This window comes from Octodon degus, unplaced genomic scaffold, assembly GCF_000260255.1.
Source record: "Octodon degus isolate 3935 unplaced genomic scaffold, OctDeg1.0 scaffold00018, whole genome shotgun sequence".
In the NCBI taxonomy this organism is placed as follows: Eukaryota; Metazoa; Chordata; class Mammalia; order Rodentia; family Octodontidae; genus Octodon; species Octodon degus.
Genome location: NW_004524594.1, coordinates 4,409,574 through 4,422,482, shown reverse-complemented (window position 1 = coordinate 4,422,482; position 12,909 = coordinate 4,409,574). Strand labels below are relative to the sequence as shown.

At 41.0% G+C, this 12,909-nt stretch overlaps 1 protein-coding gene across 2 annotated transcripts in view; it reads left to right on the top strand.

Annotated features, from left to right (window-relative positions):
• The window catches only part of Ttc17 (tetratricopeptide repeat domain 17), a 108,939-nt gene that overhangs the window by 37,788 nt on the left and 58,242 nt on the right, over window positions 1-12,909 (top strand). For both annotated transcript variants that reach the window (XM_023710703.1, XM_023710704.1), the window contains exon 16: window positions 3,987-4,170. In XM_023710703.1, the coding sequence (XP_023566471.1) occupies window positions 3,987-4,170 (184 nt within the window). The remainder of the gene's footprint in view (window positions 1-3,986; window positions 4,171-12,909) is intronic.

The following is a 12,909-nucleotide window of genomic DNA, read 5'->3' as shown; positions in this document are numbered from 1 at the left end:
ATAATCTTTCCTTTGTATCTTTTTTTGTTTTTATTTTGTTTGTTCTGTCAGAGGTGAATATTCTGTTGACATCTAAATACTATATGTGTTTGAATTCAACTAAATAATCTAACACTGTCTAGCAGTCTATAATATTAGTGGGTTATCCTCAGAAGTTATTGACTTGAGCCTTTTACAGCTCATCGTATTAATATGTATTTACTTTATATACCTCATTTTTATACTTTTCTGCTGGATGGTTAAGACCAAGATATAGCAAGACCTACATACCCAGAAATGTAACTTTTGTATCTGATAAGGTCAGCCAAGTACTCTCAGGATTTATCCTGTAGCCCTATACTGCCTTTTGTACATCCTTTTGTCAGTGTCTGACATGAGGATGAGTCACGGCCATTGCTTGACCAATTTGCTCTCTGTGAAAGCTTGAGAAAATGTTTTTTCTCTCCATGTGACTCTCCCGAAGCTCACTTTAGATCATCGAACACGTTCCTCTGTGGCTCCATAATCTTCTTGATCAGAAAATTTGGAGCACAACTGAGTTACATGTTGTTGCAGTACAGGTTCTCCTATGTCCCGAGTCTTCACTGACCTTAAAGGTACCACTTTTCTCTTCCCCCTACTCTAGCGTGTCTGAAATCAGAAGACCTAACTGTTATCATATTAAGTTGGATGAAAAACAGTTACAGTAAAACTAAATTTCACCTAATACCTAAAGCCAGATAATGCCTAATGCCAGATAATGTTCTAAAGGTTGCCTAATGTTCTAATGCCTAAAGGTTTATGCTTTTTTTTTCCATTTATTTATTTATTTAGAGTGTGTGTGTGTGTGTGTGTGTGTGTGTGTGTGTGGCCAGCTCAGCCCACCAGGGGGCGGGGCTGGCTGGCATGTGGTGCTGGGGGATCGAACCGTGGCTGTGCTTTCCCAAGCTTGTTCCAAGTAGGTGCTTTAGACCACTGAGCCATCTCACCAGTCCTATGCTTTTTTTTTTTTAAACTTTTGGAAAGGTGCATGAATTGTTTAGGCTAAAATTTTAAAACTAGGGGCCAGGGAGATAACTCAGTAGAATAATTGCTTGGCTGGCAAGCTCAGGGTACTGAGTTCAATCCCTGGTACTGCAAAAAAAAGGGAGGGGGGGGCAGGGAGCTAGTTCAGTAGAATAAGTGCTTGTCTGGCAAGTGCAAGAGCCTGCGTTCAATCCCTGGTTCTGCTTTAAAAAAATCAAAACTAAAATTTTAAGTGTGAAAACAAACTATTGCCTGTTAAGGAGTTTTCTTTTAAATACATATGTCTGTGACTGGATTTTAAGCAGAGTTTACAATCCCTGTCTACAAATTCACACCTGGATTTAAAGCAAAACCTCACACTGTTTAATAGGTCAAGTTCCTAGGCGGTGCATATTTATGTAATGCTCACTATGTACGAAGTGCTGGTGTTTGTGAAGTGCGGGACATGGTGGTTTAAGTGCCTACCTGTCCACGTGGAAGGCTCAGTGCAGCGATGTCCCAGGGTACCACTTACGGCTCACTTTCCACTGTTGCCAGCCAAGGCCATTTGGTAGTATTTCTATAAAGAAGTAAGAATTCCCTTAGAGAACTAAAAGTTTAGCTATAGATACTGCGGTACTGCAACAAGAATAAAGAAAGACAAGTCAGTGAGTCAGGGTGGCTACATCAAAAATACACTTCGACCAGCACCTCCTCCACAGCTGTCAGTGTGTGGAAGTGCTAATTTATAAGCATGTCTTCTGTAAAAATATTTCGTCGTCTTGCAACTCTGCTATGTGCATGACCTTTAAAGCTTGTTTTAGTAATACACTTATTGCTAAGTGGTTTTTAAAGCTATCCATTTCAAAGGTTATAGAAAACTTCAATGAATTAACATGCCACAAACCAGTAGCATGGTTTTCTACAGGATTCTTCTGTATTCCAGGTAATGTTCTTAGCTAATATCACCAGCAGTGGAGTCACCAGTGAAAAGAACGAATATCTTGTTACCTTTTTACAGAACATCAGCCAGTCTGCCAGTAACTTGGGCCAGTACATATTGCTATGATTCGTATCTACAGAAACTCATTTCGTGTTTTTCTTCATCTGAACAACTGATATGATTGCTTTTATTTTTTGTTTGTTTATTTGTTTTAAAGCTAGGACCATGTACTATACCCAGTGCTTTCCATTTAGTTTTCAAAGCAACCCTATAAGATAGAATTCCTCTTTGGTAGGTGAGGAACCAACAGAAAAATTAGGGGATTTACCAAGTCACAGAGCTTGGATTTCAACTCAGGGAAACTGGCCACAGAGTTCACTCACACTCAGTGGACATTTATAAAACAAATTTGCCTGTTTAAAAATACCACTTCTTTGTTACAGTTTTTTTTTTTTTTTTTTTTTTTTTTTTTTTTTTTTAACCTTTCCATCATATCATTAATGTAGAGGGCTGGGGAAATAGCTTGGTGGTTTAAGTGCCTGCCTGGCAAACGCAAGGATGTGAGTTTGATTCCCAGTACCACCTGCCTGCCAGCCTCTAAAACCAGGCAAGGGGAGGATGCCTGCAACCCCATCACTGGGGAGACTGTAAACTGGGGGATCACAACGAGTCGATCTAGTAATGAGACCCTGAACACCCTGTAGTACCTTCCCTAAAAATACAAAAATAAATAAATAAATATTACCCTTGCACTATTCAGTCTTCTCAATTTTGACTTCTGTTACGAACTTGAAAAAGTTCTATTGAACTTGAAAAAATGCTGTTTCATTGGCTAGGGAGATAGCTTAGTGGCCTAAGTGCCTGCATGGCAAGTGGCAAGTGCAATGTCCCAAATTCGATCCATGGTACACACACACAAAAAAAAAAAATCTATTTTTTTGTTTTGTTTTGTTTTGTTTCTATAGCTTGGCCTTGGTTGTATCTGTTAAATCTAAGTATTTGCCAACTTTATGGTATACTAGGTATTGTCTATCCAAGAAAAATTAATATAGTATTCCCATCAACAGATATTTACAAGAATATTCATAGTAACTTTATTCATATTAGCTAAGGGCTAGAAGCAGCCAAGTGCCAACCTGTAGGAGAATATTTGGACGACCAGTGATGGCAGTTATATGGTGGGATGTCACAAATACTTGGGGAAGAATAAACTGTCATATGCACAAAAACTTCAGTAAATTTTTGAGTGAGTGGAAGAAGCCACAAAAGTTTGCAAGATTTACATACATATAAAAAACATACTGGGTAATTCCATTTATATGAAATTCAGGAACAGGGGAAAGTTAATTTATGGTGATACGAGTCATAACATAGCAACAGTGCCTTTGGGGGGGCATTGGGTGAACTAAGGAAAATCCTATGCTAGAAGCATTCGAAGTGTTTGTTTTTTTTTTTTTTTTTTTTAAGTGTTTTATGATTTGAGCTGAGTGGGAATTACTGTATGGGAGTCTATTCAGATATAAAAATTCATTGAATTGTTTAAGACTAGTACATACATTTTTATAAGTTTTTGTCTTTGTAAAAAAATGTCATGCCAGGGGCCGGGGAGATGACTCAGTGGAATAAGCGCTTCCCTGGCAAGCGCAAGGGCCTGAGTTCAATCCCCAGTCCCGCCAAAAAAAAAAAAAAGTCATGCCAGCTCCACCCCTGGGGTACACTGAGATGGACTGAGACTGGGCGTGGTGGTGCACACCTGTAATCTCTGTGCTCGGGAGGCTGAAAAGAGGAGGATCACTACAAGTCCAGTCTGTGTAGTGAGACCCTGTAGACTCTACTAAATACATTAAGTAAAAAAAAAAAATAAAATAAAAATAACATGTACATTCAATACACCGTTTACAATTGGTCAGTGTAAATAAAATGCACAATTAGCAAAACTCTTACTGAGGTAACCTATGAAAAGCCAAATAGCACACTATCCAGGTTTGTAAGTCAGGAATTACTCATTCATTAATGTTTTGCTGGTTTTTTTCACCTGCTTGTTTGTTTTTCTTTTTAGCCCCTTACTTTTTTGAGCCTGGGAAATGCCTACCTTGCTTTGAAGAATATCAGCGGGGCACTTGAAGCCTTCCGACAGGCCTTGAAATTAACTACCAAATGTCCAGAGTGTGAGAACAGTCTCAAGCTGATCCGCTGTATGCAGTTCTACCCCTTCCTGTACAACATCAGCTCCGTTTGCGGTGGTAAGCAGCTACTAAATGCTGGCAGAAGCATGAGCTCAACCAGAGCTCCTGTTCTGGTCAGCAGAACACAGAAATAATTTTGTCAGTGTTCTCCAAAGATTTTGGATCATGTAATTCTGGAAACAAAAGAAGTTAATTCATTACTTAGCATAGATGCCTTAAAGTTTTACAACTTTTCTTCCACAATCCTGGTTGGGAAAACATGTAGCACATGCAGCTGGCATGATAGCTTGGTTTTTTTTCCTATTCCCAAAAATCTGTTTATAATGACCCAATATTCATGGTAGATACTGTACTTTTTCTGTTCATGAAGCCCAGGAATGAGGTAAGAATGGAAACAGTTCTTCAGATACTCAGCCCCTGAAGTACAGCCCCTTTCCTTTCCATAAAGTGATTCAGATTCAAACTTAATGCACCTTAAAAATAGTTGGCTGAGGGGGTTCAATCCCCGGGCCTGCTGTGCTGGCCCTGCCCCTGGGGTGCCCTGAGACGGCAATTGAGACTGGGCGTGGTGGTATGTGCCTGTAATCTCAGCACTGGGGAGGCTGTAAACAGGCTGATCACTAAGTCCAATCTAGTAGTGAGACCCTGAACACCCTGTAGACCCTTCCCTAAAATAGTTGGCTGAGATGCAGAGGTACCTCTCTCCTTCTTCCTCTCTCTGACGCAGCCATGGGTGCATATAAAGTGTATGCATCCCAGCAGAGCTGACACTAAAGCTTGTTCAGATTTGTCAGTTAGAACCCTCTACAAGTTACATGATGTCTGATTATTTGTTTAACCTTCAATATAAGGAAAACAATGTGTTGTGACCCTCTATATTGAATTATGAGAGGTGCAATTTACAGTGTGAGTCTTCAATACCTGTCTGATGCTAGCTAGTTTTATTACAGTGGGTATTCAAATTAGGTTGCAGTATTTAAGCAGGGGGCTATCATTGCAGCTCCTTCACTTTGGATATTTAACAAAATAAACTAAAACCTAGCACCCCCTTGTTCCTGTGGCTTGACTAAAGGACACTGATACTTAGTAGTAATTTGGGTCCAGGACTTGGTTCTCCTGAATCACTGTACCAAACTGCCTTAGGATTTTAATAGGCTATTAAACAAGAAATAAATGCAGTATAGTACTTACATTTTTAAGTATCAGAATACAATGATTTAATAATAAAAAATCTCCACAATACAATACATAGCTCTGTTGTGGATTACCATAGGGCACAATGACTTAGAGTTCTTGTATGAATGCCCAAGGCCTAATGTGGCATTTTAGCAGGGCCCTACCATGGAGCACCTACCACTAGAATCACAGGGGCTCAACGTTTGACCCTCTGCTCTACCATCACTTTTTTGGTCTCAGTAAAAAATATTAAAGACAGGAAACCTGAATCTTGTATGTCTTGGGAGGAATAAATAAGCTCTTTATCACATACAAGGTATTGGGTAAAAGTAGCCTGTTAGAAATTCATAGTGAGTCTATGGCCATACCACCCTGGGTGCCCCCTATCTCAGCTGATCTCTGAAGCCAAGCAGCCTGATCAATAGTTGGATGGGAGGGCTGCATAGCAAATACGGAGTATACAGAGCTTAACAGTGAAAATTATGGGCCTTTATCATCTGATAGGGTCCTAAATTTAGTCCTGGAAAATATGCTCTTTTAAGTGTCATAGATCACCTATGAATAGCTTTGTAAACAAGATTTCACTTTTGCAGTTTCAGATGTTGATAGAAGCTCTTGTTGACTATCCTCTCTCATTGCTTTTGGGCTTTCTATTATCCATGACAGGGTTTTAGATGAAGGTAATGATCTTGTTTCAATTTGAAAAATCATAACATTAGTTTCACATCTTGTAGTATTTCAGTTTCTCAAAATTTAGTCTTTGTCAGTACTGAACATTGACCCCAGGATTTTGCAAATGGTAGCCAAGGACTCTGCCACTGAGCTCACAGCCCTTCAGGTAAATTTTTAAGATTGAAAAAGTTAAGTACTCTTGGAAAACTTTTTAAAAATAATTTTGCTGACCACAGTTGTCAGTCTTCACATATTTTCTTCCAGGTTCCTCCTCCCTAAGCCCCACAGTCCTAGGGATCGAACCCACTGGCCCCCTCCCACTGAGCCATGGCCCCAACCCCTTTTAGTTTTTGCTTGAGATAGATCTTTCTATGTTGCCCTGGCTGGCCCCTGGTGTGCAGTCCTGCTTCCATCTTCCGAGTAGCAGACATGTGTCACTGTGCCCTGAAAGCTCCAGATTTAAGAAATGCTTTCTGGAAAAAAAAAAAAAAAAAAAAAAAAAAATAGAGGCCCTATTGGGGCTAGGGAGATAGTTCATTAGAAAAAGTGCTTGCCTGGCAAGCACAAGGGCCTAACTAAGTTCAATCCCCGGTTCCACCAAAAAAAATAGAAGAAAAGCTTTCTGGCAAAAACTATCAATTAATTAGTGCAGAATTATATACCTGACGGTTTTGCCAAACTTTTTTTTTCTTTTTTTGGCGGAACTGGGGATTGAACTGAGGCCCTTGCTCTTGCCAGGGAAGCGCATATTCCACTGAGCCATCTCCCCGGCCTGGTTTTGCCAAACTTTTATTAAACTAGAAATCATTTTATTGATCACTGTTAGTTAGCTGCTATGTCCTTACCACTCCTCCCCTTGAATAGCTTTGAATTCCTCACCTTCATGGTCAGTGTTATGTCACCGCAACTTTAAGGCTGCTGTGAAGAATTTTAATAGATTGGCTTTTTAATTGTCATTCAGTTGTCCATTTTGCTTTGCTTTGTTTCGCTTTGTATGGTGCTGGGATTGAACTCAGGACTTTGTACCTGCTAAACTATACCCCTAGTCCCATGAGTTTTGAGTAAACATTTTATTTTGGTAATTTTGAAGTATATACTGTTTTTCACATTAAGAGGTTCGTTTTATAACCTATTTAACTTAATTTTCTTTATAATTATTTTTCCTTCATTCCAGATAGCAACAGTAGGTTGTGTTTATCAGACTTCACTTACTTGAGATGTTTATAGGCATGCTGCAAGCAACAGTATTGGTATTTACCAAATATAATTAAGCATTAAACCCACAAGTGAGCCCTGTCTTTTTTAGTTCACTGAGAGGTGCACTCACTTAAGAATGTTAGCCTAGGGCTGGAAGATAGCTCTGCAGTCTAAGCGCCTGACTGGCAAGTGCAAGGACCTAAGTTCAGCGCCCTGTACCACATGCCGTGCAGGCCCCGTCACAGGCATAGTGAGACCCTGTACCAAGTAAACAAATAAATAAATGACTTAATTTAAAAAAAAAAAGAAAAAGAATGTTAGCCTAGGTCTTTAGATATTATGATAAGAGTTCTACAGAGAACTCACCCTTTAACGTCTAGGTTTTCCTAGACTATTGTGTAGGTTTCTATACTATATGTTTGATAGCTTTTACTTTTAGATAAAATAATTTTCAAATCATGTACAGAAACTTTAATATCTATTTTCAGTGTGCAGATATATTAGCTTGTATTTTCCTCACAGTGTTTCTAGACTTAGAGCATCAAGTTATATAAACATTTCTTTTTTATAATTTGTTTCATTACCTGTGGTTTTTAGTCTGTATTCCTCAGCCTAAACTTTTGTATATATATATATATATGACTTACACCTTAAAGGAATTTTACAATAATGTTAAGATTTTGAAGAAAAACAAATCCTGCATTTTGCTGCCCTCCTGTGGACTGTCCCGCATATGCTACCTTCTTGGAGTTCACGTGTTTTATCACTTTTTCACAAGAATTGGTGACGCTGTATGCTTACTTCTTCAGATAGTCCAGTGGACCCAGTTTTGGCAGTGTTGTAGTACATGATCAGGGTCCTCCATATAGTGACATAACAGAATTCAGCTTTTGGTTGGTTCATTGCGGGGTTCGCTGTGGGGGTACATCCTGCATCAGAGCCACACATGACTCTGTGTCGGCCACCTAGATTTTGTACAGTTTCTTCAAAAAAAGCTACCATTACTTGATTAGCAGATGCCTCTTTGGCTTTTATCTATGTGATAGAAGGGAAAATAAGAAAACGTTTTGAATTTTTGGACCTAGAAGCAAAGGTATGGTTTCCTCCAGTCACAGTAGAGCTGGAACTAGAATCTGAGTCCTCCACCTTGTGGTGCCAGTGCACTTCCTGCGTGTTAACTGTTCACACCGTCATGAGCTGCCCCACAGCCTTCATTGGAAGAATCCATTTTTGTAGATTTCTGGGACTTCTTATGAAAGTGATACAATCGCTTCACCTCTTAAGTCATCCCTCAGAAGAGGTACATAGATGCCTTTGTGAAACATAGATCAGGTTAGATTATAGGGGCAGCTATCATGAACCTAAAGCACACTTGAATTAGTCTTTCTTTAGCATGGTTCCTGGATCTTTTTTGAACCTTGCATCACAAGATTGGATTGCCTTAGATTACACAGAAAATCTGGTAACTCTACTTGCAGTTCAGCAGGCAGCATTTTTCTGTTGTATTCCTAGCATTTAGCTTTTATGAACAAAATAATTACCTTTGTTTTCAGATTTAGGGTAGTGTTTAACAGAGTCTCGTGTATACTTCGGGTACTAAAAGATGTTACATGGGGCTGGGGAGATGGCTCAGTGGTCTAAAGCACCTACTTAGAACAAGCTTAGCAAAGCACAGGGACCGCGGTTCGGTCCCCCAGCACCACATGCCAGCCAGCCCCGCCCCCTGGTGGGCTGAGCTGGTCACACACACACACACACACAAATTAAATAAATAAATTTTTTTAAAAAAGGTGTTACATGTAAATACTTACTGATTTTTAATTTTTAATGAGATTTCTTATGGAGCTGTATTCTAGTAAAAAAAGAAGTGGAGAATGAAGAAGAAGAAGAGGAAGAAGAGGAAGAAGAGGAAGAAGAGGAAGAAGAGGAAGAGAGAAGAAGAAGAAGAAGAAGAAGAAGAAGAAGAAGAAGAAGAAGAAGAAGAAGAAGAAGAAGAAGAAGAAGAAGAAGAAGAAGAAGAAGAAACATAAATTAGCATGCTATAAGAAAACTGGGGAGAAATAGCGGTGGTTGTCACCAAGGGAGGTCTCATTGGGAGTGACATGGTAGCAAAGACTTAAAGGAAGTTAGGGCTCTGAGCTGTACAGACATGCAGTAGGAGAGAGAAACTAGTCGCTGCAGAAACGCAGGTCAAGGAATGTTCAGCTCAAAGGCTGGTGTGTGGTTGTGCTGGAAATGCAGATGAAGGCAGAGGTGAAGGGGAAGGTGTGCCACATCGCTGCTTCCTGGCAGACCATTCTAATAATTTGGGCTTTTATTGTAGGAGAAAAATATATACATGTATACTTTGAAAGATTTTGAAGAGAGATTCATTAACTTAAAGTAAGAACCTCTGAAGAGAGGTTTTATAACCTCTGAAGAGAAGAGTGAAATGGCCTCCTTTATGCTTTAATAGGACTCCTCTTGTTCTGCTAAGAATGGACTGTAACAGGGAGAGGGAAGGCACGAAGACCAGTTAGGACACTGTTGCAGAGATGTTAATGGTGAGGGACGACGTTGGCCTGGAGCAGTGGTCCAGGAGGGAAGAGAATGAGAAGGCCTCACCACTACTCTGTAAGGAGACTCTGCAGGAAGGAGATGTGGGAACAACAGAGAGTAGAAGAGGTGGGCTGTCTCCTCAGACTGGACCTAGCAGCTGGCTAACTCACGGCACTGCTCAGTGGGCAAGGGAAGTCTGAGGAAGGAGCCAAGTGAGGAGAAAGGGTTGGATAGCGCTGTCGCTCATTCATGGAATACCTCACATTCATTAACTCAAAGTAAGGTACCATTTGTAACCTCTGAATGAGAAGCTTAGCTTGTTAGATGTGGAAAGGGTTTGTGTCAGTGCTTGTGTCACTGTGTTGAGCCTGTAGAAGGAAATCATTATATTTTGAAATACTGGAGTAAGTTTGATCACAGTTCCTCCCTGCAGTCTGTGGCAAGGGTGGGCATCCACCTCAGGGCGTTGTTAATGACCACTTCCCTGCTGATTGGGCTGGAAGGTTGTAAGGACAGTGATTGTACACACCGGCAGGGGGGAATACGTAGCGTGAATGAGAGGAGCTCTCTTTTGTGTAGAGCTACTGTTCGTCATGGGACAGGAGCCTCTGGTGAGGGGTGCCAGTGCAACCTCCTGCGGAGGACCAGCTCGCAGCCACACGCATTCATGTGCAGGAAGTCAGACGCAGCCACTGGGGGTTGTCTTTTAAGTTTTCTGTTTTCAGTCATCATTCAAGGTGTTTTTGAGAGTTACTTTGTTTATAAAGTGTTAGGTTTTGCCATGTTATACATATAGCAGACATTTACATAAGTCTCTATTCAAAAAGATTATCCTGGTTGGCCAAATACGCATATGCACTACTCATCTACATTAGGAAAATGGACTCTAAACATTTTTAAGTACTTCGTGTCTCTGTCTGTTTAGTGTACTGCAAGACAGCCGAAATGAATCCCCAGTCTGGAGGGGTTTTTCCTACATGAGCACCAAATGTGTTAGCCCTTGCATGAGTTTGATCACTGGATGATCTCTTCTCCTTTCCATGGCCTGGTGGAAATAGAGCAGTGAGCCCAGTAATCACTGGTCAAGCTGTTACTGAGATTTAAAAGTATGTATAACTGAACATAAAATAGCTGCGATATTTGTGTGTAGGAATGTGTGCTAGGTAGGGTATTTCTCCCCCTTTTTTTCTTTTAGTTTATAGTTATTGTTGAATTTATTTCATACTAAGTAAATTCACTCTATATTTTTTTTCTTTTTTTGAAAATAAATGTATTTAGTACAGTGTCTACGGGGTCTCACTACACAGCTGGGACTCATAGTGATCCTCCTGTCTTCAGCCTCCCAAGCTCTGGGATTCCAGGTACACGCCACCACGCCCAGTCTCATGTGCTTTCTCAGTGCACCCCTGGTGTGGGTCTGGCATGGCACTCTGAGGATTGAACCCCAGTTGCTGCGCCTGCCTAAGCAGATGCTTTAGTCCTCTGAGCTATCTAGCCGACCCTTAAACTCACTCTTTAGATAAATCCCAGTAATTTTTTTCTTTAACCAAGTTTATTGAGTTGTAATCTCAAAGGTATGGGAGAAATTTAAATCATATTTCCCAGCTATTGAAAGGGCACAGTTTAGATTCATCTTTTCCCTTTATATTTTTTGGGGGGCTGTCTCACTATATAGTTGTCTCAGTTAATTTTTTGTCATTTCTGGGACAAAATTCCTGACACCGAAAATGAAGGAAGGAAAGTTTATTTAGCTCACAGTTATTAGAGGTTTCAGTCCATACTCAGCTGGCTCAAGGCAGAATGGCACATGGCGGAGGGCAGCAGTTCATGGCCACAACAAAGAGTGAAGAGAGCAAAGGGAGTGGCAGCAGCTTAGGCGGCCGGCCAGCATCTCCCGTCCTCACACTGTAACGCAGAGCATCTGCCCCAGGGCACTCGCACCCGTGAGCCCAGCACTGGATTAGAATCAATCACAAATGCTAGAAGCTGCTGCCACATGACTTCATGAGGCTTTGGGGGGACATCTAGACACAAACCTTAATAACAGGTCAGGCTGGCCTTGAATTCACAGTGATCCTCCCACCTCAGCCTCTCCAGTGCTGGGATTGCAGGCATGTGGTACCACACCCAACTTCATTTTGTCTTTTAAGGAACAAAGCTAAATTTATTATTCAGAATTTGTTATCCTGCAAACAGTTTAAAGCTCCTTACTTGTCAGGCATTGCTTAATAATCCAGCGATAGCACAGATGTCCAAAGTGATGCTTTTGGAAGGCAGCATGATCAGTTTTAGGGGGGGAAAAGAAAAAAAACTGGACATCAGTGGCAGCAGATAGGGTACCTGGTGTGAACAGGTTTTCTGATTTCTGCTCTACCTATCGTGATATAGCCTTGTTTCCCTTGATGGTGGTAAATACAGCTAAGGAAAACCTCACTGTGAACAGAAAACTAGGAGTTCACCAGTTCGCTCATAGTACCTGGTGCAAAACCATATACATTAAAAATTTGGGAGAGAATGAGTAAGGTTCTAGGAGCCATCTGATAAGGTGCAGAGCAGCCACTGAGGTGGGTACTTCCAGGTGACTTAATTTGATGACATAAAGTGACAGGCAGCGGTATACCATAACTTCCTTTTCAATCCCTGGTTTTGTGCACTGACATACATACTTAGGTGCGTGTGCAGATGGGCTTAAATCTGCAGCCTCTCAGGTAGGATCTGGAGTCAGGGTTAGGCACTGAATGCTCTGCTCAGAGTGTTCTTGCATACAGGGATTCTTTGAGGTTTTTAACCTTGGTTTCAGTGTAACCACTACCCATACCAGTGAAAAAGACAAATACCAGAGCCTGCTCTTGGTTCACACCCTGCGTCCTAGGACTGTTACCAGACCCGGGATCTGGTCAGCTCTAGAATAAGGAGGACATTTGGTTCTCATTTGGAAATGCTGGCCTTACTGTTAACTTAACCTGAGGTGTAAGACAGGCCGAGTAGACTTTGAGATTCTCTTAGATTTTTGGCCTCAGTTGTATCCTTGCTCTAGGAAAAAAGGCAACACTGATGTTCCTGACTGATTCTTGTGGTCCTTTCATCTTTGCACCACTGTTCCTCCATTTGCAGTATGAGGAAAAGGACCAGAGGGGCTGGTGAGATGGCTCAGTGGTCTAAAGCACCTACTTAGAACAAGCTTTGCAAAGCACAGGGACCGCGGTTCAATCC